Source organism: Aplidium turbinatum, chromosome 4 (genome assembly GCF_918807975.1).
Source record: "Aplidium turbinatum chromosome 4, kaAplTurb1.1, whole genome shotgun sequence".
Classification (NCBI taxonomy): Eukaryota; Metazoa; Chordata; class Ascidiacea; order Aplousobranchia; family Polyclinidae; genus Aplidium; species Aplidium turbinatum.
Window position 1 is genome coordinate 13,614,221 of NC_137475.1, and position 24,162 is coordinate 13,638,382.

At 35.9% G+C, this 24,162-nt stretch overlaps 2 protein-coding genes across 3 annotated transcripts in view; one reads left to right on the forward strand and one right to left on the reverse strand.

The window, feature by feature from the left end:
• LOC145768547 (endoplasmic reticulum transmembrane helix translocase-like) overlaps nt 1-4,971 on the forward strand; it is a 29,569-nt gene extending 24,598 nt beyond the window's left edge. Inside the window, exons 24-27 of one of the 2 annotated variants that reach the window (XM_082580059.1) lie at nt 222-361; nt 980-1,085; nt 1,771-1,914; nt 2,609-4,971. In XM_082580059.1, the coding sequence (XP_082436185.1) occupies nt 222-361; nt 980-1,085; nt 1,771-1,914; nt 2,609-2,719 (501 nt within the window). In that variant the 3' untranslated portion in view covers nt 2,720-4,971. Of the gene's footprint in view, nt 1-221; nt 362-979; nt 1,086-1,770; nt 1,915-2,608 lie in introns of those variants that run through there. The other variant, XM_082580060.1, reaches the window with a different exon arrangement.
• A 2,533-nt stretch (nt 4,972-7,504) lies between these two features.
• Nucleotides 7,505-22,825, reverse strand: LOC145769317 (monocarboxylate transporter 2-like). The gene is made up of 11 exons (XM_082580913.1): nt 22,701-22,825; nt 20,291-20,391; nt 19,239-19,342; nt 17,733-17,876; nt 17,406-17,501; nt 16,362-16,783; nt 15,899-15,999; nt 15,312-15,435; nt 12,028-12,154; nt 8,291-8,385; nt 7,505-7,687 (listed from the first exon to the last, which is right to left on the reverse strand). Exons 1-11 carry the CDS (start codon nt 22,740-22,742, stop codon nt 7,619-7,621), a joined length of 1,425 nt encoding a protein of 474 aa, XP_082437039.1. The 5' UTR covers nt 22,743-22,825; the 3' UTR covers nt 7,505-7,618.
• Nucleotides 22,826-24,162: the final 1,337 nt, after the last annotated feature.

Below are 24,162 nucleotides of genomic sequence, written 5' to 3' on the forward strand. Positions count from 1 at the left end.
GAAGAAAAGAGGGCGTGTACGTCAGTTGCTGTAAAATGCCACAAAGAGTTCATAAGAAGAATACGCTCATTCCCCCTATTTTAACAACAAACAACATTATTCCGTAGCCCTGTGCAATGCGAGGGTATGACCCAACGTCAACTTCAGACTGACGACCACAGTAGATGGCAAACTGCGCCAACGACATGTTCTTATGTAACTAATTCACTCACTTGTTTCAGCCATTGAAGGTTTTATCAAAAGAGCGCCCGCTTCCAAATATTTTCAACATCTACACAATTCTCACCATTACACTGCAATTTGCTGTGCATTTTGCCTCGTTAGTATATCTTGTCAGAGAAGCGAAAGTTAGAGACCCCAGGTAAGTGGAGATTTCATCTTCATAACACTCTATGTGCTTGTTTCTTATTTGAACAAAATATAGTTTCTTGTTTTCTGGTGCTGTTTCTTGGTTTGACGTGTTTCAATACTTTTGGTATGCGAAACAAGGTGAAACACTGCAGTCGGTTTACAATTCAGAGAGACTGTTTAATGAGCGTTTAATCGACAACATGCATAATTGCAAATTGATATGTAGTCCACTTATATTAATGATGCGATCATCTAAAAGTACCCGATCTTTTCCAATTTTACCAAATGGAATCAAATTTTGTAAAAGCAGATGTTGCAGTCAATGCCTATATGCAGTAAATGTAAATCTTTCCGAATGCATAAAAACATGGTCTTTTTTGCCAAAGATTGTCTAGTGTATGATCGATTGATCGTGTATCGCACAAATGGTGTAATTATACGATAAAATCCATTATTCGAATTACCTTTGTGCCAATGAGCTTGCATAACAATTGCATTCATTCTGCTATGTTTAAACTTAAAGTTATCTAAATACCCTTCAAAATAAGACTGATATAGTAAAAACACGTAAGTAAAGACACGGTTTATAGTAAGATATTAGTTATGCCATTGATCTGTTGCTGCGCAGAGACGAAATAGACATCGAGGCTGAGTTTGAGGCCAATCTACTCAACTCCACCGTCTACGTTTTGTCGTTGGCCACTCAAATCATGACCTTTGCCCTCAATTACAGAGTGAGTGATGGTTCATTTTGCTTGACAGTTGGACGACTTCTGAGACTTCAGTGTCTAGAAGTTAAAGCGTTATATGTCTGTCGCAGTAATGCGGCATGATAGGACAATTATGGATTTTGTGTTTCCGATTCTAATCGTAGCAAAGTTGGTAGCATCCCAGTTTTTCTTTAGCAATTGCGGTATCTTGTGGAAAATTGCATAGAAATAACTTTGAAGTCATTTTTTAGAGTTTGAAATCCTGATGTTTTTATATTGTGTGGATTTTGGAAATTTTGCCATTCTCTTACGATGATTTCATATACCAGACCTTCAGTTTATGAATCACTTGCTGTGCTAACATTATGAAACTTTTATTTAAAGACGTCCTTTGCTACGGTATTCTTTTGACATCCCGGAAAGTTATGTTTAAGCGCTCGTAAATGCAAAAGGAAACTTCCCAGTATCGAACTTGGTCTTACTACACACAAAAACATGAGGCTCGGCGTTATTGATTTCCCCACGAAATCATGGACAAATGAACATGCTCAAACGAAACGAATGTGCGCTTCTTGAATTCAAGCATAGAACTCTCTGTGGTGTCATTTTCACGGTAGTTGTTGGGCCATGTATTCATTTGTGTTATTGGCATTGATTAGCCGATTTATTTATTTTAAAGCAAAACATTTACTTTTCATCTTTATTTCAGGGACACCCCTTCATGGAGAGCTTGTTCGAAAACAAACCTCTACTCTACAGCTTAATGGGGTCGTCTGCGTTTCTCGTTGCCTTGGTTACAGGAGTGGCTCCAGATGTCAACGAGCAGTTCCAGATAGTTTCATTCGAGCCAGAGGTAATTTGTGAGACACTTTTTTTCTTGAACCCCTGAACGCGCTGTTAAATGGAACAAGTAGCTTGGATTTTTGTTGGCGGGGTTGATCTAATAATTAGATCAAATTAGATTCTAATTTAACCTGTTCCCAAAAAAATCAGCTTACATTTTCTCATAAATAAACAGAGCAGACTTTGAAGTGTTCGTTACGTTTTTAAAGATAACTAACACTAATGACGAATTTCAATCGATGGCAGGTTGCACTGTTTGCGTAAAAGTAGTAAGTGTAAACCATGGTATGTGATTGTATCTGGTCTTCATCACTTTTGTAAAATCACAATATTTGTCTAAGTTGTGCTCCTCACTTACAGTCAGTGTTAAATCAAGCCAAATTATACCCAGTACCCACAGCACACTATCTACAGGTGTACAACTGGCAGAGCATCACTTACAATTTTTTTCATCAGTTTATTTGTTGTGAAACGTTTTGATTTCTGATTGTTTTGCTTTTATACCAACTTAGCCGCCCTTTGATCGCGCTTTGATTCATCTTTCGAAGTCTCTGTATGTGTCCACAATAATTGTCGTGTAAATCGAGAGGCTAGCAAGCTGTTGACTTCAAGTCATTGCCTTTGCAATGCTCGCTTCATTGTCGGCCGAAAAAAACAAAATTTTCGACCCTTTATATCGGAATATAAAACTATTTGCTTTTCAGTTTCGCCTCGTCATCCTCCAAGTTCTTGGAGGAATCCTTGCATCTACATGGCTCATAGATCGATCTTTGCGCTTTCTTCTCGGAGCTGGAAAGTTGCGTCGTTTGTCTTGACCAGAGAATTGCCAGAATAGTTTGCATCGGGTGCAGATGCTTAAGCAAGGCCTTGACGCGCTGTGTTGGTGCTCCCATTGTCTTGCTTCGATATCTGAACACGATGTCACGACGGTGCCGTCATTTGCGTCGTATCTGCCAGTAGTACAATTAAACTTTGTTGGCTTGTGGCGTTGGAGCCGAACTCACTTTATCCCAGAAAGCAAATCAATCGTGTTTTTTTTACATTACACGTCTGCAGACGTTAAACCAATGTAAAAAAGCGGTTGATTTGCCCTCGATTACTGTAGTTGACTGGTCGCTGTTTCTGTCACGCATTACTTTGTCGTATGCTTGGATATAAACAGAGCAAGCAAACCTCATTAAAATGATGTCAAGCTGCTTTGTGTGAAAGTCGTTTTGAGTTTATTATTTGCCAAATTTTGTTTTGTTCTCCACTGAAGTGTTTTTTAAAATTATGAAATTTTGCGTGAAAATACCTAAACCCTAAATTAAAAACTTACACTGATAGACTCTTACATTCATTCAAAATAAAATTTTCCGCACAAGGGCAAGTAAGTTGTGTTGTAGTTTGTGCCTCTATCTGAAGTGAAGTTGCCTGGGTTAAAGGGTGATTTTGTTTGTTATGCTAGTCCCCGTAATACCGTTGAATCCGATTATTTATGTGCAACCGGGTGTATTTATTACGTGTCATTCGTCGTGATCGGACTCAACTTCATTGACTTGAAAACGTATGCTTGGCTTCGTTTGTTGAAAGTCATTTCTACAGTACGTCCTTATATAAATTTAAATTGATAAAAGCATTTGATGTTTGACGGTGTCGTGCTTGTGAGAATCATTGAAATATTCGATTTTTTAAGTTAAAATGTAAAGTATTTGATTTAACGTTTTCCGATGTTTCATTTTAAAAAGTCTTTGAATACTTCTGAACTTTTTATCCACTTCTATTGCATTACCATAACGTAACAATGCTTGAGAAAAGTTCAGTGTTTGACTGAATCAAAAACTTGATATTTTGAATCGAATAGCGTTAACAGTTCAATTATTGCCATGTACTATCGACCGATATCTACCGTTCTCGAAACGGGAAATGTGTTTGTTAAAATTTTGCTAGTTGATTGGTTTGAGTTTTAATTGTTATCTAAGGGTGGGGAAAATGGCAACACTTTATAGCAAGAACACACAGCACCTCAAATTGCACGCCAAATTTTGTTCTAAGAATCCTCCATTAGCCTAAATAGTTTTGCAAAAATAGAAACTATTTATTCGGGAAGACGAGTAGTGAGATGTTTTTTGTCTCTTATATTGCTTAGATCGTGAGATGCAGATTGTGAAATTTATAAACTTAATTCATTGCTTTTGGTTTGTAATCACTTAAATTACCGTTTGCACGAGAAGGGAAAAAAGGACTGAAGAATTGTTGGATATGCTAGAGATGAGAGAGACCATAGACCAACTGGCAAGGGCAAATGGAGTAAGATGGTATGGACATGTGATAAGGAGGGAGGAAGGAAGTTTTCTTAGAAAGGCACTAGATCTAAAGGTGGATGGGAAGAGGAAACGCGGTCGTCCAAGAAGAACGTGGAAACAACAAGTGAAGGATGAATTTAAAAAAGTCGGACTGAAGGAGGAAGATGCAAGGGACAGGGTGAAATGGAGAAAAGGGATTAAAACAATTGCTGCGCGGAAACAATCGGCCACCCCCACTAGTGGGGAACAAACCGACGATGGATTATGATGATGATGATGATTTTAATTAATTAAAAGCTATGCAAACAAAAAATTCACTGAAAGACTTTATTACCCGGGAAAAATTCGATTGCTATGAAAACGTGAGTTTATTATTACCCAGAATGGTTGCAAATACTGTAGACCTATGTGCAATTAAGTAACCTTTTAGCTGAACCAGATTTTTTATACTGTACGTGTGTTAGTCAAAAAAATATCTATTCGGACGCAATTTCTAATTGTAACTTTTCCGTTTCTTTAAGTTTGTCGTAGACAAATATACAACTACATTGGTATCAGTACTTCATATTTTACTTCATTGTGAAAATGATACTCAAGTTCATACTCCGGTACCATGGTGGCCAACCTGTCCCAAATTGTGATCGATTAGGAGCAATGCTTGACTCACGAGAGGTTACCATAGAAATTTATAGCTCAGTGAATATTTAATTGTGTATTGACCTTCCTTACAATCCTATTTAGCAAAAACTGCGGATGTAATTTTACTCAACTTCTACAGTGAGGATTTGAGTGATGCATGTGTCATGGGATGAGGGGAATAGTACCATTCCAGAATTTTGCAATGGTAGATGATTTTCTAGTTTTACGTCTGTTTAACTTCTGTAGGTTATATCACAACAGCTGCAAAGAATATAGTCGAAATTAGAAACTGCAAATATTATAGGCTGTATCTAGTGTATCAGCTATAGAAGAATAAGCGAGATTATGGGCGTGGTTTAAAAAATAATTTAAAAATAAAAAAAAAGCTCCATTTTTGCTAGGACTGTTCGAAAAGAACTAGAGTTTGACCACAAAGTATTTTAATGGGGTTTTAGAAAACTCAAGAATAACTTTCGTATGATCTTAACGCATCAAGATGCGCTCCCTCGGTACCACAGTCAATCTGTCATAGCATTTTTTTTTTTTCATTCCGTTAATAAGCTACAAATCTTAAAAATATCGTTTCATATTCATAATTTACTATTTGTCCAGTTATTGCAAGCGTGCCAAATTGCTTCACTTATTTCTTTCTGAATCACGTAACCTCATTAACGTTCGCGTTGTAAAAAGGTAAAATGTAGCCTATTTGTATCACCATAACGACTTTTAAAATGAAAGGATCTGTTAAATATCACATGACTCCAAAGGAGAGAGGTTTCAGAACTGCCATTTAGCGTTTTTAGCAGGAAGGTTCATTAAGGTTGAGAAAATGCCATCACATCACATAAACAGCCTCACGTGAAAATACGCAACGTTTACAAACTCGAGCGGATGATCGTCACGTCAACAATGTCCATTGTCCAAACATAAGAATGATTGTCATTTGACAGAGTGTTAATTCAATGCAGTTATTGCATTCCACGCATCTAACTGCTGTTAGATGGTCACGTCAACAATGTCCATTGTCCAAACATAAGAATGATTGTCATTTGACAGAGTGTTAATTCAATGCAGTTATTGCATTCCACGCATCTAACTGCTGTGCAGTGCTTCCACTTTGCAGGATTTTATCCCGAAATCGGGATTTTTCAACGCTTTGAAGGATAAAAAAAGGAAATGAAGATAGGAAGGATTTTTAACAATTTTACAAGGAATTTTTGTCTTAAAAAGGGAATTGTTGTTTTTAGCAATTTTAAAGAAAATTTTATTAATATTCTCTTTCAAAAGTTCTAAAAACGACTGGAATAACGATGATCAGCTGGTTTCCATCGTCACTAGCCATCCGGAACCCCTCTTACTCTCTTTCCCATCCTCGCCTTTCTATCGCTTGATTTCTTTTATTGCCACTGAATTGGACGTGATTGCAGACTGTAGTGAGAGAGTTAGTTCTCAATTCTTTGAGTTAAAATTAGGTAATCCGTTGATTTACAGTTGAAGTTGAGTAGCAATGACAAAGTTCACTGAGGTTCGACGTACAGTTAGATATGATAAGCTTAGGCTAGTGATATCCTTCCGGTTTAGAAAAGTTAGTTTTTGCCTATGCTAACTGATGGTGTTGTCATGATAATAGAGGCTATGTAGTATGTATACAACATGTAGGCCTATAGTGTACACAGTCAGACTGAGTCAGTATCATGAATAGGCCTAGTATCCTGGAGTTTTTCGTCAGTCTCAAATGATTGTGAAGACGTTACTGACAAGGAGAAAAAAGAGATAGCCTAGCCAATAGTGTTAAGTTAGCGGCTTAGCGCATCAAGGAAAACTAAACTAAACACAAAAATAAATTTGTTAAAGGATGGATAATTCGTTGAAACTGGACATTTACCACCTGTAGGCTACATTTTTGCTGTTAGGGATAGGTTAGGAGTCCGGGTAGGAAAGATGAGAGTGGTAATTGGTAAATGATGTCCAGGACTCCAGGTGGTAAATGTCCCAGAACTGACAAGCAGTTTTTTGGCTAACCAGTGAACAAAGGAAGTAAACCATGTTAGCCTATTGTAAAATATGGGCTCCTTTTGTGCAGCCTACTGTTCTAATAAAACAACGTTGTTTCGACATACCGGTGTTACTGAATAAAATCGAGATTAAAATAGCTTTAACTGAGATTATAATAACTTTAAAGTTGTATTAGCACCTTTTTTTAACCTAAATAACGTCAAAAATAACCTCGCCTATGAAGGAAATTTTGAAAGATTTCCGACTGAGGAAAAAGGGATTTTTCAGGACAAAAAAGGAAATTGAAGAGGATTTATCAATTGTCAGAAGTGGAAGCACTGCTGCTGTGGTCATGTTGTAGGTTGATTGGTAGCTTATATGCTTCTGCCGGCTTCCAGAGACTTTCCTCGATCAAGAATATTTATTTGTTTCAATAGCTTACCAAAGTTTGTTATGTGGTTAGTTTCTATAGCAAATGCACAAAGTTGGTGTTGTTTTCTTATAACAAAATAAATAAAGCTACAATGAGCTTTCTCAGTTCGGAAACTTTAATAAGAATGACCTTTGTTTCAGTTGTATTCAATCAGACTGTAGACTACGATAAAGCAATAACGCAGACGAATATTAACCTCTGCTCGTACAGACTAGCTCGGTTTCTAACTTGGTTTCGTAAACACCATAACAGTTGTAATGATAGTTTATTAAAAATCGAACATTAGTAGCAAAAGATGAAAGAAACAAAACAGGCTACAATAGTTTTAAAAGAACTTTATGAGTTCATACTCCGGTACAAGTCTAATCTGTATTTCGAACACTACCGCTGGATGCAGTTTCCTTGGATTGATTTCGATAATAGATGGTAACCTGTTGTCATAAATAAGATTGAATTTTGGCCAAACAGATTTAGATAGCTTACACTTGGTTACAGTAGTGGTACGGTAGCCTCCGGCTAGTCACTAGCGCAACAAAAAAGGGGAAAAGTTGCTTTATTTTTGATAAGAAAATATAGTCTCTCAGCATGTTTTGCTCAGCCAACTGAGCATCAATCACTTTTTGGATCCATAGCCTACCACAGTTTGGAAGAGCAAACCATTTCCTACCAAGATAGAGACATTTTAAATAGCCCACTGCTATATTTTGTGTTTAAGCTTGCTGCAACAAAATACGGTCAATTTCTGATTGAAGAATTTGTGGTCACCTTTTCATCAGATATTAAACAACATATATTATAATTTTTTATGTAACCTAGGCTAGGTATCCCTAAATGTTGAAAGTAGTCTATTTATTGAGTTAGCCTGTTAGGCTACACTCAAGTGTTGGCCCACAACTTTAAAGCTTCAGATCAGGTAAGGCTAATGTTGGCCTATGTTAAATTACGATTTGTTGTGACATTGTTTATCGAACATGTTTAAAGTTTAACTTTGCAGTGAATTCACAAAACTAACAGTAAATAGCTATGTTATTTACCTGTATCATAAAAGTTAAAACTGCACCGAAAAAAAGGGTTCCTGCACTGATGAATAGTGCCACTCTAATGTCGTCAGTGTAGTCGACAGCCAAACCTGAAAATGTATAAATAAGTCACAACTCACAACGCCATGCTTTATTCAAATGAGCTTTCACTAAATTTCTATTTCGGATTGCACAATGAAAATATTTATTGGGAAGATTTCAAAGTGATAAGCCTACTAAAACTAGCCTATAGGACAGGCTATTAGGGACTCTTAAGTTTTCACCAGTGGAATAATTAAACAAATGAATTATTTTTATCTTCTTTTATCGAGTCTTCTAAATTTGGTTGATACACCACAAATCGACGCATTCTTTTGCGATGGAGTGGCATATTGGAATGTCACACTAAATGCACTGGGTGGTAAGCTGGGGGCACACAAAGCTCAACTTAACGGTTTTAAAGACGAATCGAGACTAAAGCATTGCACTAGACCAGCGGTTCTCAACCAGTGGGCCATGGCTCACTGGTGGGCCATAGAAGCATTTTGAGGTGGGCCACAGACATATTTAAAAAATTGAAAGATTTAGGCCTATTGAAACATATCGTTTCATTTTTGTCAATTTTTAATTTTACACTTACGTGTTTGTTTAGTAACAATGAATGTTGCTGCAGTTTTTAGCCACAAAGTGGCAATCATCATTCTAATTATTGCAACATACAGTTTTACATCAACTCAGTTTTACAACGCTTTATGATGTAATAGACTAGTTTGTGATTACAACTAAGTGATCTTTATAAGCGGTAGCTTTGTTGAACTTCTGCAGATCTGCTTTTTAGTACGTGCAGCATTTTACTTTGTGGATTATTTTGGGGAGGAATTGACAATACTTGAAGCTTTAAGTTTGATGAAAATTACATTCAGTATGTACATCAATTTTTGATAACAGAGAAGAAAAAGGACAATGTGTATTATGTTATAAAGTTCTTAGTCATCATCCATTGAGACCATCAAAACTGAAACTTTACCTGGAAAAAGTTCATCCAAATTACAAGGATGAAGATGTGAATTTTTTTTAACGAAAAAAATACAGTGTGAAGCGTCACGGCCTGGATTCAACATTTTGTTTATAAACCTTTATTGTAATTTTTTTTCTTACATAAAAACTAAATGGGCCACAGAACTTTTATGCAAACAAAAATGGGCCACAAAAGAAAAAAGGTTGAGAACCACTGCACTAGACCTTGTTGTCTTGCATTACATTCAGGTTAAGCTGGCAGGTTGTCAAACTCACGTAATCCTGATGCTTCTTCAGTATGCGACATCGTAAACCAAATAAATTCGTTACGTATTTGTGGAGAACAATTCTCATTTAAATTTTGCGTCGGTTGTAAGTAGAGATGTAAATGCAAAAAAAACGAACCGTTTTTTTTAAAAAAAACGTGTTTTTTTTCAAAAAAAACTTGAGCCAAAAAAAACACTCGTTTTTTGGTTTTTTTTGTTTTTTTTCATTTTTCTGGAAAAGTTGCAATTTTTTTGCAATTTACAGCTTAGTTTCATTATAGTGCTCTTGAAAAACATTAAATTACTAAAAATAGTTTTATTGGTGTGCTGAAATTCCTAAGTGTTTGTGTTTGGCAGCATATGTTCTTGCATAGTCCTATGAGGACCTATGTTGTTTCGCTTTTTTCTTCATTCTCTGGCATGTTTGTGGCAGTAGACCTGACAAACATTGAATTAATGAAATTTGATGCATAACATAATGTAGATGAGTTAATTTCTTTTTCCTTTTATGGAAGTTAGCCTATGATGTTAGTATACTGTGGTACTGGTTATTCTTGTACACACTCAATGGGTTGACGAAATTTTGACAAAACAAGGTGGCAGTATTCAGTACACACATTTACCTTGTTTGTGGACGTGGTAATTTACTAATGCAAGCTATTGCCAATAGCTTGTTTAAACATGTTTTGTAACTGATAGCTTGCCAACGATGTATATGCTTTATAAATGTTGAAACAGAAGTATTCTTTTCGTGTGTTGTAAGATCTTGGATTGGACACTTCGTCATTGATGCTTCTTGCAGATTATTTGGGACATATAATGCAAGAGACCTTATCACTGATATTTTTAGCTGTCAAAAGTTAGTGCATTTGTCAGAAAAGGTTTAGGTTAATGTTCCTTTCAAATACCCACCACCCATGTTGACTATTGCTAGTAACTACCGAGCTTGAATGAAGAAATTTTTCCTTTAAAGTAAAGTTTTTCAGCACTGCTCAGTGCTCAGTGTTCACATAGTGAATAAATGCTTTATAATGCTTTTCCTGACAAGAATAAAGTTTTACCCATATTCCCACAATGCAGGATAAAGATACAAAACAAACATCAAAGATGAAAACTTATTTTATTTGAGAACTAGGCCTACTGCTTTTTGAGATAAAAAGAAATTGACCTCTTGTCGTTACGCACCAATAAAACCATGATGCAAACTTTAATTTTTTTTATTGGGCAGAGGAAAGATTGACGAAAAGTTAGGCAAAAACAAAAAAAGTGCTAAAGTCTCAAAGTTCTGCAAACTAGTTTAAATTGGATGGATTAAGTGCAACCATACTTCTTTTAAACATGTCTATGACAGCACAATGGTGTGATTAAGGGAAAAAAAGATGACTATGACATCATAAAGGAGTGTTGAACCTCTTCAGGGAAAATAAAAAAAACATCAAAACGTTTCCATCTTTCACTACATTTAAATGTGATTTGGGCTAAAAGTTGGGACTTTAGCACTACACTGCTTTTGCCAAACTTGTCATCAATCTTTCTTCTACCCAATTATTTTTTTTTTAATTTACGCACCATGGTTTTATTGGTGCGTAACGACAAGAGGTTAATTTCTTTTTAGCTCAAAAAGTAGTAGCCAAAACTTGTTTTAATATTCATAAACAGATAGCCCACCCCATAAAACATGGGGGTAGAGCTAAAACTTATGTAAATATGTTGAGCGGTTCTTGAGATATGGCCGTTTTTCTATTGCTCCTTATCTATAAAGCCACTTAGTGGCTAAGGTTATTTCACTTATAACTCGAGAACCGCTTGTGTGATTTTCATCACGTTTGCACCAAATGCACATCAACTGGAACAATCTCTTGACGTTGTACTGGTAATGGTGTGGTGTGCTGGGGAAAAGTGCCTTTGTGAAGTAGAGAAACAGGACCCTGACCACCTAGTCCTAACGTAACATGCCCATTAACCAAAATCCCAGGTGGCTTCGAAATTGTACACGAGTGTGGTACTGCATTTAACAACTGGCTGAACCAAATTACAGACAATACTGGAGATGTGCCAACCATAGGACACTGTGTTACTATTTGAGTCGATGAGAAACCTTTATGGCTCGTGTGTTGAGACTTGAGAGACATATTGTCTCATTTGAAAGATGTTATACGAGTTATGAGACTATTTTTTTGTTGAAAGAGACGCTATTGCAATGAGTTTACCCTAATTGCTGCATATTGTGACATTTAATAAAAAAATAGGTAAAAAAAACAAAAAAAACAAAAAAAACGAATAAAAAACAATAAAAAACAAAAAAACGAGCTCGTTTTTTTTAAAAACAAAAAAAAACGTTTTTTTACATCTCTAGTTGTAAGCTCCTGGTTCATTAAAATAAAAAACATTTCACTGAAAACTTTGTGATTGTATTCATTAAGTGGGTTGTAATCTTTTGAACGATTTCACAGCCAACTGTTGTCTTACCTACAAGTGGAGGAGCCAAGAGTGTGGAAAACCCATTAATCAGAGTACTTATGCCGAGTGCCGTTCCATACATTTGAATACCCACAATATCTGCTAACACTACAATCGATATTCCACTAAATCCACCCTTTAAAATATCAAAAGTTTAATTTTATGTTAAGAAAATAAAATTTTAAGAAAATTACGCTTTTTGCAACTACTGAGAAGCATTTTATTGATCTCAATTCTTTTTGTGTTCTGTTAAAACTATTATAAAAAAATTAACGTAACTTTCACCCTTTCATTGCTCCGAGCTCTAAAAGAGCATGAAAAATACAATCAAGAGCTATAATACAAAGAAAATGAAGGGGTGTACCAGCATACATCTAGCCTATAGGATAGGCCGACAAAACAAGAAAAGAATCCACAGAAGATACAAACTGACATGCATAAATCAACAAGTGAATAAAAAATATCAATAACCTCTCGAGTACATGTAGCTCTACGCAGGGTAAAAATTACTTTATTACATGGTGAAGTCCAAAATTAAATCAACTCTCATTCACTCTTAGAAACCATCATCTCATCCGAAATTTCAAAACTCTTTACTTTCATTTAACTACGCTGAAAAGATCATTAAGATCGAAACATTGGCCACTGTCCGTAGTTAACATTTAGCAATGTCTTTTTAGACACTATCTTTAAAGAAACAAAAAAAGTCAAAAGTCATGTAATTTTTACTTTGTGTGGAGCTACATGTAGCCTACTTGAGAGGTTATTCATATTTTTTTTTATTCGCCTATAACTCTGATATTTGTGTGGAAAAAACACTGATCTTAAGTTTTTGAAAAACGGGAGAGTTATACTTTCTGAAAGTTAAAAAAGTGCTAAGTTTACGTGTTTTACAAAGAAAACAACTTTTGTCTTGCAAAATCAGGTCTTTGTGTTTTTTCTCAATCCAACACATAAACACCTCTGTTATGGCACTTTTTTGGACAGCCTTACACTTGCCTGATACCTGGAAGAGAAGTTCAACGCGTTTCAAAAAATTTTTTAAAAATTGTTGTAAAAATCCACTAAAACTTTTGTTGTGCTTAAGAAATTCAGTTATTTTAAAGCATTTACAAAAAATATATAAAATGAGCACTTTCTTTAGTTGAGCACTTTCTTTTGATGCTACTATCCAGTTATTATGAATTTGGAAAAGATTAACTACGGTTATTCTTTAAAAAACATTGCTATTCCAAGTGAAGATCGATATTTGAAGACGATGTTAGGTAAGCTTGATTTAATATCTTTTCAGAATTATCGATTCTTTGCTGTTTACATGTTTTTTGCAGACCTTCTGATGATCCGTTAGGTGAAACAATTTGTAAAGGCTTCAGATAGTAATAACTACATTTGATTTAATTCGCTCTGCTTTGCCTTTTTGCTTGGCATTGAGCACTTTTTGTAGTATTAATAGTTTTCATTGTTTTAATATTGCTCCTAGCACTGATCTAGTTGAGCACTTTCTTTTGATGCTACTATCCAGTTATTATGAATTTGGAAAAGATTAACTACGGTTATTCTTTAAAAAACATTGCTATTCCAAGTGAAGATCGATATTTGAAGACGATGTTAGGTAAGCTTGATTTAATATCTTTTCAGAATTATCGATTCTTTGCTGTTTACATGTTTTTTGCAGACCTTCTGATGATCCGTTAGGTGAAACAATTTGTAAAGGCTTCAGATAGTAATAACTACATTTGATTTAATTCGCTCTGCTTTGCCTTTTTGCTTGGCATTGAGCACTTTTTGTAGTATTAATAGTTTTCATTGTTTTAATATTGCTCCTAGCACTGATCTAGTTGAGCACTTTCTTTTGATGCTACTATCCAGTTATTATGAATTTGGAAAAGATTAACTACGGTTATTCTTTAAAAAACATTGCTATTCCAAGTGAAGATCGATATTTGAAGACGATGTTAGGTAAGCTTGATTTAATATCTTTTCAGAATTATCGATTCTTTGCTGTTTACATGTTTTTTGCAGACCTTCTGATGATCCGTTAGGTGAAACAATTTGTAAAGGCTTCAGATAGTAATAACTACATTTGATTTAATTCGCTCTGCTTTGCCTTTTTGCTTGGCATTGAGCACTTTTTGTAGTATTAATAGTTTTCATTGTTTTAATATTGCTCCTAGCACTGATCTAGTTGAGCACTTTCTTTTGATGCTACTATCCAGTTATTATGAATTTGGAAAAGATTAACTACGGTTATTCTTTAAAAAACATTGCTATTCCAAGTGAAGATCGATATTTGAAGACGATGTTAGGTAAGCTTGATTTAATATCTTTTCAGAATTATCGATTCTTTGCTGTTTACATGTTTTTTGCAGACCTTCTGATGATCCGTTAGGTGAAACAATTTGTAAAGGCTTCAGATAGTAATAACTACATTTGATTTAATTCGCTCTGCTTTGCCTTTTTGCTTGGCATTGAGCACTTTTTGTAGTATTAATAGTTTTCATTGTTTTAATATTGCTCCTAGCACTGATCTAGTTGAGCACTTTCTTTTGATGCTACTATCCAGTTATTATGAATTTGGAAAAGATTAACTACGGTTATTCTTTAAAAAACATTGCTATTCCAAGTGAAGATCGATATTTGAAGACGATGTTAGGTAAGCTTGATTTAATATCTTTTCAGAATTATCGATTCTTTGCTGTTTACATGTTTTTTGCAGACCTTCTGATGATCCGTTAGGTGAAACAATTTGTAAAGGCTTCAGATAGTAATAACTACATTTGATTTAATTCGCTCTGCTTTGCCTTTTTGCTTGGCATTGAGCACTTTTTGTAGTATTAATAGTTTTCATTGTTTTAAATATATATAAATATATAAAAAATAAAAAATATATAAATGTATTGGAAAAAAAATTAGTAGGCCTTAACAAAAACAATCAGGTTTCGTAATCAATAAATTCATTTAAAATTTATGATCTTCAATTCTCCCAACATCGAGAAGCCAGAACCGAAGTTAATTTACGAATGAATAACTATGTTGAACTCTGGACAATGGAAAGCAGTCGTGAGAAGATCGGGTTCGGCTATCAGAACTAGAAAAATGCGTGAGAAACAAAAAACAACTAACAATTGCAATATTGCATGCTTGAAAAAATGTCTCATGTTTCAGTAATGCAGTGAAAACAATGTAATCGAAACACTTGTACCACATGACGAGTGTGTTGGGCTGTTAAACACGAAAGTGTTGCAAATGGTTAAAGAATGAAATCAAAGATCGTTAGAGCAGATTTGTATTACCTGAAACAGACCCGATAATGCTGTTAGTCCAGCTAGCGTTTCAAAGCTCGTCGCAAAAGGAATGGATAGGGCGCAGAAAGAAAGGGCCATTAATACAGATGCGAACATCAACAAACGATTTATTCTGAAAAGAGATATAAAACAACTCATCAACTGACTACAAACAAATGCTAAAGATAAATTTTATTAAAATCCAAGAATGTCCAAGGTTTAATAATGTTGTGTCATCTTTAAACATGGTCTTCGAGTTTAGAAGGACTGTATGAAGGAACTATTGTGCTCACTGACAATAGACAATCTAACCTAATATCTTTAATCCACATGACCTGCTGTTTTTATTTTCGGCTTACTTGGGCTAAAATTTGGCTAATTGTGTAGGCTACTAAAGACAACTATGTAACATTATTTGGTATAGGCTACTACGGTTGTCCGTTTTTTTTTTTATGTGAAACTAGTATACACACATGCAGGAAAACTAGATATCGCCATTAACGACACCAGGCGCATAATCATTGGATGCCTACTTCTACACTACAGTAGCTGTAATTAGGACACAATAAAACAAAAGCTTTGTTCAGCCCACTTACCTTTCCACGTCACCGAGAATTCCAAAAGCAATTTTTGACACCAATTCGGCACCAGCTGCAATAGACATGACCAAAGGCGCTTTTAAACTCGGTATTTCTAACTGGAAAGCAAATTCCAAGTTTGAAACTCACTTTTGCATTTATGTTATGCAAACAATTATACTCATAAATAAAATAAAAAATATTAGAAAAAAGAAGTGAAGATTTAATTTATTTTACTTCAGTTCTGTATGGGTCTGCACTTTCAAGTATAATTTCAACATGTCTCAAGTAGTGGGAACTGGGAATAAAGCAGGGCGTTAAGACTCATGCGTTTGTTAAAAGATAGTAGCGAAACGCGAAAGCCTAGTTTGCATTATCGTAAGTGCTTTTTAAGAACACAAAATGAACTTGGATTGGTTGAAAAATGACAAACAAGGAAAGCTATTTTGATGAAAACCATTAGTGAAGTGTTAAAACTTACTTCTTGTAGAGCAAAAGGAACGATATACAGCTGATTTACTATATACCCGGCAAGGAAAACAGCTTGAGAAAAACAATACACAACGAACGGTGGATACCGGAAAAGGGATATCCAAGTCTGTGCATCTGGGTTCACTTTAGTTTCGTTTTCATTTTGACACGTGTCTTCATTACTTCCAGTCTCCAAAAGAGCAACTTCCACTGTTGCTTCTGTCACACGGTTATGTCCTAATTCATGCGATTGTTTTTTATTTTTGTTTGCACTTTGTAAAGCACAAGACAGAGAAAGAGGACGCATGAGAGCTCCGACAACCACCACTTGAAGAAATATTCCTCCCAGGATTACAAAGTAACCTCGGATGCCGAACGTATCAATCAATAGAGCGTTCAGTGGGCAAAGAACAAACGTGCCAACCGAAGCACCTGAATGAAATAAATAATCCAATCTGTAAACAAGAAATGTTAAAAGTTCAACATTTATTTGTACAACCAACGTCATGTCGAATTGTATTTGCCACTGTTGCTAGCAACAGAATCTTTACTCTCAGCACCCTCAATTTCAGACCGACACTTGTCCCCCCAGACGTGGTTTTACCATGACAAACGTAGATGCGCCTCAATTGTCTCCGCACGGTCACTGAACGTTTGTAGTGTACGCAACCATGCATCAAATCAAGAGTAGCATTTGCTTCTTCATGAGACTGTAACACGAGGAACAGACACAGGCCACATCACCAATGAAGGGGTCATCTTTCATCTTCTAAACAGAGCAGGATCTGTCTTTCATGGATAGCGATGCCAAACTTTAGCTATAATTGTCTGATAGGCTCACAGTGTAGTTCTGGAAAAAGCACTCATACTCTATTCTAGTGTGACCAAAAGGTATATACCCAATATCTCAGAGGTTTAAACAAAGACGAAAAAGCGGCTGGTCGGTTTAACCTGAAATACTGCATTGCAAGAGCCAGTCTTCTGGCCAAACACTTGAGTACAAGCATTCTATAGATATTGAGTGTCGTAAAGTAGACTACTCTTTCAGTCTTACCCATGCTGGCAAGATTGGTCGCCAATGCTCTGCGCTTTTTAAAATAATATCCAATGATAACAGGAGATGCCACAAACGCCGTTCCAAGCCCAATACCTGACAACAAAAGTAGTACATTTAGCTATCCCATAGTCATACCCTGTTTCATTAATTATAGTTCAAATGTTTATAGGGCGCACTTAGGCTTCTGTATGCTATTATAGACCCATATTTAGGCTATTCCTCTGAACTTTACTGATAGCCTATAGTATATCAATATAAAATGCTTGTTGACCCAAGAGTTTTTCAACTAAACTGTTTAAGTATATGCTAGTTGCTACTGTATACCTGCTATACCACCGCCCATTACATTGACCATCGTCAAAGAAGGAGCCCATGCAGTCAGTACCGTAGCAAGACAGGTCAACATACCTCCTATCATCACGGTTAATCTGTGACCCAGTTTTGCGATTGAAATGGCCGAAAGAAAACCTATAAAACATCGCTTGTTCAGGAAGAAAGTGACTATAGTTTTAGTATTGAATTTGAATGACCGTTCAACAAATGATACAAATCAGAGTTCAGATCAATTACCTACATAGTTTCAGTTCAATTACAGACTATTTACGTAGGCCTACACCATCAAAATTTTTAATTACATTGTGCTGAAATTTTCAAATTACAAAAATTGTCTGCACCCAGTGAGTTTCTTTTTGCTATTGAAAAAAAAAACTTTTCTATTGAGACTAGTGTTGCAGTTAGAGCCCTAAATATAATAGCAAATGTAGGCTAATTGTAATTTGGACCAAATTTTCTTAAAATGGCAATTTGGCTACATTACACAACCAACAGTCTCACTTACAATTCATGAAAATGTGCAGTAAATTACATTCGATTACATTGACAATTGTTATTGAACCAACTCTGATAAAAATAGACGAAAAAAAAATACACACGGCACGAGACAACTCTGTGGGCCAGTAAATTATTTGACAGTACTGAAGCATCATTGGTAGTAAACAATCTCATACAATGTAATTTTCATTATTTTTTGTTACAGTTTTGTTGCGAATCAAACAGGCTTATTTTCCTTTGACTTCTGTAAAGAAAGATACAACTTTCCACTTTTTCTAATTCAAAAATTTTTGTTTATTTGCTGTTTATGATGCGGTAAATAACTGAAAAAATTGAAAATTAACGAATGAAAGAAGAAACGTAGGCTTATTAAGTGTTCCAAAGAGACATAAGAGATGTGCTGGCGAGTGCGCTATAATCCAATGCAGGGGCAGATCTACCGGGTGAGCCTGATTGGTACAGGCCCACCCAGATTGACAGTGGGCTCACCCAAAATCAGATTCTTGAAAAAAAACAATTAATGTTTAACACTAGAACAACCAAGTGGCACTAAATTGTCTGTGGCATCACTGTTTCACAGCATTTGTAAAAGCTATTCGGTAACACTTAGTTTTTGTATGCTGGCCCGCCGTGGCATCACTGGTGAAGGCCTACCCACACATTACGTTCTGAATCCGCCACTGATCCAATGTGTATGTGTAGTGCGTTAAGGCGATCACACACGAAAATATTGCATTAACAATTCAACGTGTTTTGTTTTGTAAACCTTCTAAATCGTTTAACAAAAGTTCTGTTTTGCAAAGAACCTAACGGGCCACATAGGCCTATTTACATTTTTAAAATTATCCGGGCTGTAGAAAAGACAGCTCTTGACGGAATTGGCACGCGGAGTCGCGGACCGTAGTTTGGACACCCCTAGTCTATGTCGCTGCATCAACTGGTATCCCGGATTGACTCAATAAAGGATCTTTGATTTTCTCAATGACATCAGTAGCTAACCTGCAAAAGCCATTCCTGTACCGGACATTGCAGAAAACCAGCCAGTGTGTGAAAAATCTGCTTCAAATTCATTCATCAAAGGCACAAAGAGCACACTCTGACAACTATAAAAAAATTAGTAGGACGTTAGAAACCGCTTTGTTACTTTTTGGTGTAAATAGGAAAAGGTAAAAACAGGAAAAGCCATGGCCACCTGGAGATGCGGCCTGATTTGTCACATTTTGCAGATTTTGATTACAGCTACTGCTAGTGCTTAACTGACATTTTGTGAGATGTTTTTACTTTTTGCGGTTTCCTAATGACAAAAAACTTTTTGTTGCCTTGGGGAAGCAGTAGCAAATGAGAAAAAGTAAGTTGAAAAACGCAAAATCAGACTGTTATTGAAAATTAACAGTCTGACTAAAATCTACAAAATCAAATTTTTTTTGTTTTTCAACATGTGAGGATGTTAAAACCTATTGTGTCATCTGGGGAAAAGAATAAAGAAAGCGTAAAAATCTAATTTTTTGAAAAATATATTTAAACGTTCGCCCAAAGTTAGAAAAACCTAGAAATTTCTGCAAAATGTGACAAATCAGGCCGTATCTTTAGGTGGCCATGGAAAAGCTTTTCAGTTTTGTGTCAGAAAGTTTCAAACATACAGCACTGTATATGTGTAGCCCTGACAGACGTAACAGTGAACATAGGCTACCTATAATTCGTCATAGCACAAGACTAGAAAACTGTGTTCCAATAGCTGGTGCAATTCGCTATTACCACAGCGAACTCGCAGCATTAGACTAAAACAGGTCGTTAATCTACATTATGAAATAAGAACGTTTTGTCACAGTGAAAACATTCTAACTAGTCACTAGTGTTTAAGCGGCAGGCCTATAGGCCATGTTCGACATACTATATTTCTGAGGCCATTAGGTCAATTCCAAACACTGAATGGTTGTAATTTTAATTACAGTCTAATATGAAGCGTCGATCACAAACAACTTAAAAACTTTTAAATGAAGTATTTAGACCTATAGCAAATATAGATGATAGACAATAGGCCTACATGGTACCGAAAGCTTCCAAAAGTCAAAAAGTAAACCATGAAAGCCGCGAAAACGATCACCCAACCCCAACCTCCATCCAGTGCTTCCACAGAACCTGAAGCATCAACCTAGAATATTGAATATAACAAATAAAATAACACTACAGTCATTGAGGCATGGATTTAGTTGTTGCAGGGTTGTTGTTAGTTGTTGTGCAAAGCCATATAAGCATACTTTTTTACATTCAGCATTTGCAAGCGTGATAGGCTATTAGAACTTTATCTGAAAAAACATTAGAGCTAAAGTAGAAACTACAGACGAAAACGCCAATCAAATGTGATCTAAAAACGTCATCTAGTATTAGTAAGCTAGCAATAAACTACCCTAATCTAGATTCCCACCACCTGCGCTGCTTTTTACAACACCTGTGTTATAACTCATAAGACCACAAAATGGAGGAAATCTTACCAATGCTGGTCATTACTCGATGGAAAGGTCTTGTCGTGTCAGTGTCACACACGTCAAAACATGCGATGGCAAACCAGATCAGAGAAACTTTATCCAGTGATGCCAAATTATTAATCTCATTTATTGCTTCTGCGATGAGCCGTATACAAACTATTCTCGATCTAGGCCTACTCTAGAACAACGGACCTAATATTGGCCGATTTCGCTCCACGTAAGAACAAGGTGCCAAGTATAAGTTAATTAAAGCAGCAAAGACCAATAACTCAATTGAAACAAACGTAATAAAGGTGTTGCGTAAAACTTTCCAATGGACAACGGAAAATAAATTTCCTCTAGAAAACTATCGAGTAAATTTCCTAATGAGACAAGAACGCACTGTGTGAATTCAGGAATATCAAAGGTTGTGAGATTGGAAACTCTCTGGTTCAAATCTTTTTTCTGAAAGCAACCACTTATTGCAATTACAGTAGCCTACCGTTTAATATTATTGAGCCTACTGATGTAGCCTAAAAATCGGTATCCATTAAAGTTTCGATTCCTGCAAAATATCCTATAGTGCAGCGTTTCTTAACCTTTTCTGACTTTAGCACCCCTGTAAACAGGCCTGACCAGTCTAGCACCCCCTAACTATCATTGACATAAGACTACTACAGTACCGACCAAAAGTTTAGTACAGGCCGAAATTTTAACATGCCTTCAGATCGCTGGAGATATATTTTGTAATAAAGTCTCTTGTTGTTTAACAAACTGAGCAGTTGTTTTAACGAAGTTGATTCAGGATTTGGTATTTGGCTTTCATTCACCAACCGAAATTCAATTATAACCATATGTAAGTGAATCAACTCTCTTAAAACAACAGCACCGTTTGTTAGGCGACAAAATATACAAAATATACCGCCAGTGATCAAATAGCATGTCAAAATTTCGACGCCGCCATTAAACTTTGGCCTGCACTACTGAAAGGAAAGCGAAGTACAAATTGATCATTTTGTTTATCCTTCAAAACTACTGTCGTCATTGGTGATAAAAGAAATAGGAAAACCCGAGAATAGTAAAAGAACATGGACAAACTTAAGCATATTTAAGTTACCCAGCTGGGTATCTAGTTACACATGTATCAATATGATTTCTGTTGTTGCTTAGGCTATGTGTGACCAATTTCTCTATTCGAGGCTTCGTGTTTGTCAAAGCCACTCTCATATCGTGGAGCAACCCATGTTGAAGGCGGCTCCGGCCAATTGTTTTGATTTGGAGCATGGTGGAGAACGCCTTTTCACACAGGTAGTTAGTCGGAAATGGGACGATCAATTCCATTGCTGCTCGTGCCAATGCAGGATGTGCTGTCAACTGGTCACAACAGAAATCAGCAAGCGGAAGGACGAAAGTTTGTCCCACAACTCTGATTCACCTGCATGTCAATCATTCTCCTTTAGTCTATTAGCCTATGATCACTCATGTCTGCCAAGAAGGCTGCTGTATCCACTCTGGATACTTTGCCATGGTGGTTTCTAGAAGCGAGAGGTGAGCAACAATATTACAACAAAACACCCACCAGATAAGTTCGCACAATCTACTCAGGATCAATTTGAGTATTTGACTGGGAGATGACTACAATGACAGCAAATCATGTAGGCTACTTCGAAACAGCAATCATTGATATGACAACTGCTGATACTGGCAGAATAACAAAAAAATGCAGAAAATTAAAATGGCATTTTTTGATATTATATTGCATGCATTTAGCACCCCCTACAGTCTATTCAAGCACCCCCAAGGGGTGCTAGCACCCCCAGTTAAGAAACGCTGCTATAGTGAAATGCACAAGTTATGATGACTCTAAAATAGATAGCCCATGCTGTCACTTTTATTGAAACGTCGTTAAACTATGATAAATAACTTCAATTTTTGAAATACAGTAGTAAGCCTATGTCGAGAAAATTGTAGTCTACAGCTGTGCTGTAGTGCTTACCATTTTCTTAGTCGGAGACTTGAGTACTTTTTCATTTTCCATTTATTTTACACCCAATAATGGATTTATACACCGGTAAGTCAGCAATACTTATGTTATTCAATTTACATCAACTGCTGTACTTAATAGCTTCAAAGATATTTACAGCATTGCGGAATAGTGTGATGCTGATGTGCTTTGGATTATGCTATTGGTGAATGTGATAGTCAGCACTGAGTTGGTAGAAAATCTACTTTTTGAAATTTAGGTGACAAAATCCTAATAACGAAAACTAGAAAACGTTAAAATCAATTAATTACATTCTTGCACCCACATCAATTGTCTGCTGTAGTAACCCAAACTATAACATTTTTTTGTTAAGCGCAGCTGCAACTTATCATACCTAACCTGTATATTTTACAATCAAATTTCACACCAAAAATGTTGTTTATAAAACTTGTTTGTTCAACTATTTGTAGAGATCGTATTGGAGACTTCGACACGTGCAAACTCAAAGAGTAGGGTATGCTAAATTAAACATCTTAAGCGCGTGTGTGTTAAGAAACTTCTTTTGCAGCTATGTTTTCATGTGTCTACTGTTCTCATAAGTTTTTCAAACATTATTTGTCCGAACACTTCCGGACTCAAGGTGAAAAAATATCAATTTATGGTGAACAAAATTTTTCTGTCACGGTCTATTAGAATCGATATTTATAGTATCTTTTAGATCCTCAATCTACATTTCAACCTAGACTTCCCTCCATCAGATCAGATGTTTAATACATAACGGTACAGCAAAAATTGGGATTTTTGCTAATAGGCTACTTACACTATAACGTTGTGTTTCTTACACATTGTCAGACCACAATGGTTTGTCAACTGTCCAGTTGTTTGTTTGTTTTGCCCCAGGTTATATGGCGAAATAACTTATTTGGGTGAGCCGACAGCCATTTTTATGCTAATGTAATTTTGATGGCAGTTGTAAAAGAAAGCAACACTTGAAACTGCAGTTATGTAGTAGGCTAGTGAGTACAGTGCTTTTCAGTCTTTCAAAAAACAAACGGTTTGCACTTATTTATATTGTAAGGTTTGTACATATATCTCTAAAATTTCCTCCGCACAAATCAGCTGAAGTTAGCTTGCAGCTATTTGTTTGACACATTACCTTACTACGTCATTACTTTTCCTTTTTTGTCAAAAAGCTGCTTTTCAGCAACGTTTTGATCGAAGCTGCCAAGTTGAACGGACCATACATAGGCTACCTATCTATGCAATATGCATAATAGAAGTTACTTAAGCTGCTTGATCAATTACTGCAACGTGAGGCATAATGCCACATCTATGTAGAGTGGTGTTTGAGCTCATTAAGCATGGGTTCGGCACCCACGGTTCGGCACCAAATATATCAACTAGGTAAGTAACCTGACAGTCAAAACAAATCTTGGATCAATCAAATCTATTTTCAAATTTATTTTTTATTATT